The sequence below is a fragment of the Etheostoma spectabile genome, chromosome 23, assembly GCF_008692095.1.
Source record: "Etheostoma spectabile isolate EspeVRDwgs_2016 chromosome 23, UIUC_Espe_1.0, whole genome shotgun sequence".
Taxonomy (NCBI): domain Eukaryota; kingdom Metazoa; phylum Chordata; class Actinopteri; order Perciformes; family Percidae; genus Etheostoma; species Etheostoma spectabile.
This window is the reverse complement of record NC_045755.1, coordinates 11,041,809-11,045,891: the sequence shown is the minus strand read 5'-3', so window position 1 is coordinate 11,045,891 and position 4,083 is coordinate 11,041,809. Positions and strand designations below refer to the sequence as shown.

The window sequence follows — 4,083 nt, the reverse complement described above, 5'->3', positions numbered from 1 at the left end:
GTGTGTGTGTGTGTGTGTGTGTGTGTGTGTACACATCTGTTACGGATGAAGCGGTTCTTCCTTTCCTTTCAGTGAATTTCTGTCTTTTCTTGTTTCAATCTCCAGCTCTTTTCAGTCATTCCCTAACTTTACCTAAAAGGAAATGGGTAGTCTAAAGAAATGTTATCTACAATTGAACAGTGGTAGGCAATATAGTTATAAAAGTAATTTTGTACATTTGATGTACAAAATATTTTTCAACTATTTTGTCTGGCACACAAAGTGACTTATCTTTAAAGCCAAGGACCTAAACACATGATATCATTATTAATGTTGCTGTCATGCAGGACACAAGCTTTCATACAGATTATAATGTCAGGCATTGAATAAAAATAGCACATGAAACTTAGTCAAATTAAGGATTCAGCTGCATGCATGTTTTAGGTAACAAGATTGTTGAACTAGCAGATAGCCAGTAAAAGCTAACATCTTTGCCTGATAACATTTGTTTTTCATCTAAATTTGTACATTCTGTCTAAGGCTTGGTGTGGGTGAATCATTTTGGTACATTCCAAGGTAGATGACGGAAATTAAACAACATGGTAACAGAAAGTAGGAGTGAAACAAGACAGCCGAGAGCTACACTGGCAGATACAGTTAGGCATGGTGGTACACCTACAGTTCTGCTGCATGCTCCATCAGTCAAAGCAATAAGCAACAAACTGAGACTTTGGTTTTTAAAATGTGCTTTAGGTTAGTGTAGTGTTCAGTTTGTTTTAGAGTTTTTTGTCAATTCCATTCACATTAAGAGACTAAAAATGAACATGCATCTGTACCGGTACTTACATGGCAGTATATCTTTGTATCGGTTCTTCTTGATATTCTCTTCCCTCTCTCCCACGTTGGTGGGGTAGATCTTCTCTGTACGGTATTTAGTCGATAACCTGCGTAATCGCTGGAAAAAACAGAGAGAATAATATATTTAGTAGATAGTGATACATTATCTTCCCTTTCTCCTCTCTCGCCAACAGAGATAATACATGTTGTTTTTTGTTTTTTTTGGTATGAATGGAGTTACAAACAGAAGAAAGGTAACATGGATTACACTCATTATGGGAGCACTTCTCTTCAACAGTCCAGAGAAAAGTGATAAATGATAGCAAAGCAAAATGATACAGTCAGACAGAAGTCTTTATTTGGGTATCACACCAATAGGAATACAAAGAAAACAGAGTTCCAGAGCGCAGTGAATAAAACTTCAATCTGTGGTGACGCTACACACAAAAAACTATTCATTTAAGTTTCAATGAAGCCGTTTTATTATATTTGTTCCCAAGCACCCTGGCTTACACACAGGTTGCAGTGGTTAAACTCTTCTAACACAGACACAGACACACACAGACACACACAACTACCAATATCACAGCACCACACCCTCACACATTCTCCTGCTCCTGATTGTGCATTAAGTTAAGTGTGGCCTAATCAAATACTGGCAGACATTGATGGACACATCCAGTTAACGAGAAGAGAACAATTACAGTGTCTCTTGTCTGCAAGCAGGCTGAAGTTCAGCTAGAAGTTCTTTAACTTAAGTCAATTCACAATATACTCCAACCTATGAGAGACTTTTTATCTGTACAGATTTTACTATACAGATTTTCTACCACTATATCAATCCATTTGCTGGTCTTAGACATTTGTAAGTTCAAGTTTTAGTCCAAATGTTATCCGTATAGCACCATTTCAAACAAAAACAGTTCAAGGTGCTTAATAAAAAAAAAAAAAAGTGATGATATTCTAGTGTTGACTATTAGTGCTTTAACAAAATGTTATTTACACAATGAGAGTTGATAAATATTTTCCAGAAATTATTTAATGATTTAGTGGGTAAAGGTAAATAATAAAACAGCTAAAACAGTCTGGTAAGTTCAGAAAATGACATCACTTTACTGTAACGCAGCCTGTAAAGCCAGGTAAAGACAACACTTACCATATCACAATATATCGAAAATCTAAGACAATATCTAGTCTCATATTGCAGTATCGATACAACATCGATATACTGCCCAGCCCTACATACTACAGCCCTACGTACAGTACAGACAAATACACAGATGTGCATGCAGGCAATGACGCAAATAAACAGGACACTTTCATAAAATATTTAATTTACAGGAGTTTTGCAATAAAGTGATTTGTCAGACATTTCATTAATTAATTCAATCAGGCATGAAAGGACTTTAAAAAGGTGCACTATGAGTTCCTGCATGGTCACTTCTGTTGACGTCCCAAGTACATTTCAAACAAAACAGAGCAAACTTGCCCCTCCCCCCATGTTTCCGGAACTGTCATGGCTACGAGCATCCTTTATGAGAAGGAAGAGGCTTCAGCTACAGCCACTAGTAGCACTTCGAGTGCTAAAATATATTTGGCTATCAAATACCATCGTTGTCGTAGAACATTATACTCCAATATTAAGGGTGTCAAGACTTTGATTTTAAATCAAAATTGATTGAAATGAATTCACAATCTTGAATATCAAATTAGAAAATGGAATCGCCGATACTGCCACGCCCCCCCGTCACCAGGAACAGCACCATGTCTTTTTGCAACCATGGGTTTAGCAGTCTACGGTGGAACTGCACCCTTTGACCCAGAAAAACCTTTCCCAGAGACTTTGTGTGGCAAAAGAAACTTCCATATATATATATATATTTTTTTTTTGGGTACATCAACTTTCCAGCCCAAACACTTAAAAGGCACCTGGTTTAAAAAACGTCCCGTTTTAACATTTAAACATCGCAGCCAAATCCAGAGTATCAAATGGTGACACAATATGTAAAATTATAAAGAAAAAATAGAAATAAGAAATGTGTAAACATAGGTATACTACAACAGAAATCAAAAGTGTCTAAGAATCTATAGGTGGCTGAAGTTCAAGAAGACTTAACAGAATTAGGAAGGAAACCACAAAGAACTTAAAATTTGGGGACTTTCTTAAATTTCCGGTGAATTATACCGCGTAACTCCTTCTCATTCGTGCTTTACTGCAGCCTCTGGCGTAACAGTGAAACTTTAAAAGACCATCAAGACTTTTGGACCATAAAAAACCGCTGCTGCTCGACTGATAGAGTTCACATGATATCACTCTTTATTCTCTCAGTTGTTCAATCACTACCTTCTCTCTTTCTGAGACAGTGAGGAAATTTGGCATATCTTTCTCTCTCACTCGCTGCTCTGAGAAAGTCTGTGTGGGCGTTCGGGGGCTGCTGGAGCCTCGTGTGACAAAAATGGTCCTACCTCTTCTCTCTGGCACTGTCTGCAGGCTTCCCTTGTGTTAGTGACAGGGACATATCCTTTACATCCTGATTTCCTGAGAAATCTCAAACCTTTTCTTCCTGTCCCTGTTTCTCGTCTGACATAACCTTACCTCTGTGCTATCTCACACTCACACACACACCCACACACCCACACACCCCCACACACCCACACCCACCCACACCCACACACACACACCCACACACACACACACACCCACACACACAAAAGAAACAAACCATCCGCTGTGATAAAAATGTTAAAACTACAACATCAAAAACAATATTGCATAGTTGAGAACATCTGTCCCATACAGCTGCAGCTTCAGTTGAAGAACACATTGCTTTCTGTAGGCCTATATCTGCATTACATGTTCATTTGGATGTATATCTACAAAGCTACAAACATTTAATTTCCAGAACGGGTAGAGATAATTGTAACTCGGATGAATCTCTCTCTCCCCCACGCACCATAACTTTCAACGGCTGTCTTCTATTATTTTTCCTTCTGAAAGTTGACTTTTTGACACAGGGCTTCAGTGCCTTCATAAACTGACGAGCTCACTGAATACACTACTGACACACTCAAACAGTTTAGACTATTGGCACAGAGGCACCATAAAGACATAATGAGTTATTCACCTTTCCTTTTGTTTCACTCATCTTTATAAACCATGATGACAAGCTGAGGGAGAGGACACAAGGAAAAGGAGTTTAAGAGAAAGAGAGGTAAACACAGAGACTGTGGGCGGCAACACAGCTGTGCGTGTGTGTGTGTGTGTGT

The 4,083-nt window shown here is 38.4% G+C and overlaps 1 protein-coding gene across 7 annotated transcripts in view; it reads right to left on the bottom strand.

The window, feature by feature from the left end:
* The window catches only part of LOC116672842 (tyrosine-protein phosphatase non-receptor type 12), a 46,164-nt gene that overhangs the window by 27,099 nt on the left and 14,982 nt on the right, over positions 1–4,083 (bottom strand). For all 7 annotated transcript variants that reach the window (XR_004327658.1, XM_032504785.1, XM_032504784.1 and 4 more), the window contains exon 2: positions 826–934. Coding sequence is in view for 6 of the 7 variants with exons in the window: in XM_032504785.1 (XP_032360676.1) it covers positions 826–934 (109 nt within the window). In the remaining variant the exon portion in view is untranslated. The remainder of the gene's footprint in view (positions 1–825; positions 935–4,083) is intronic.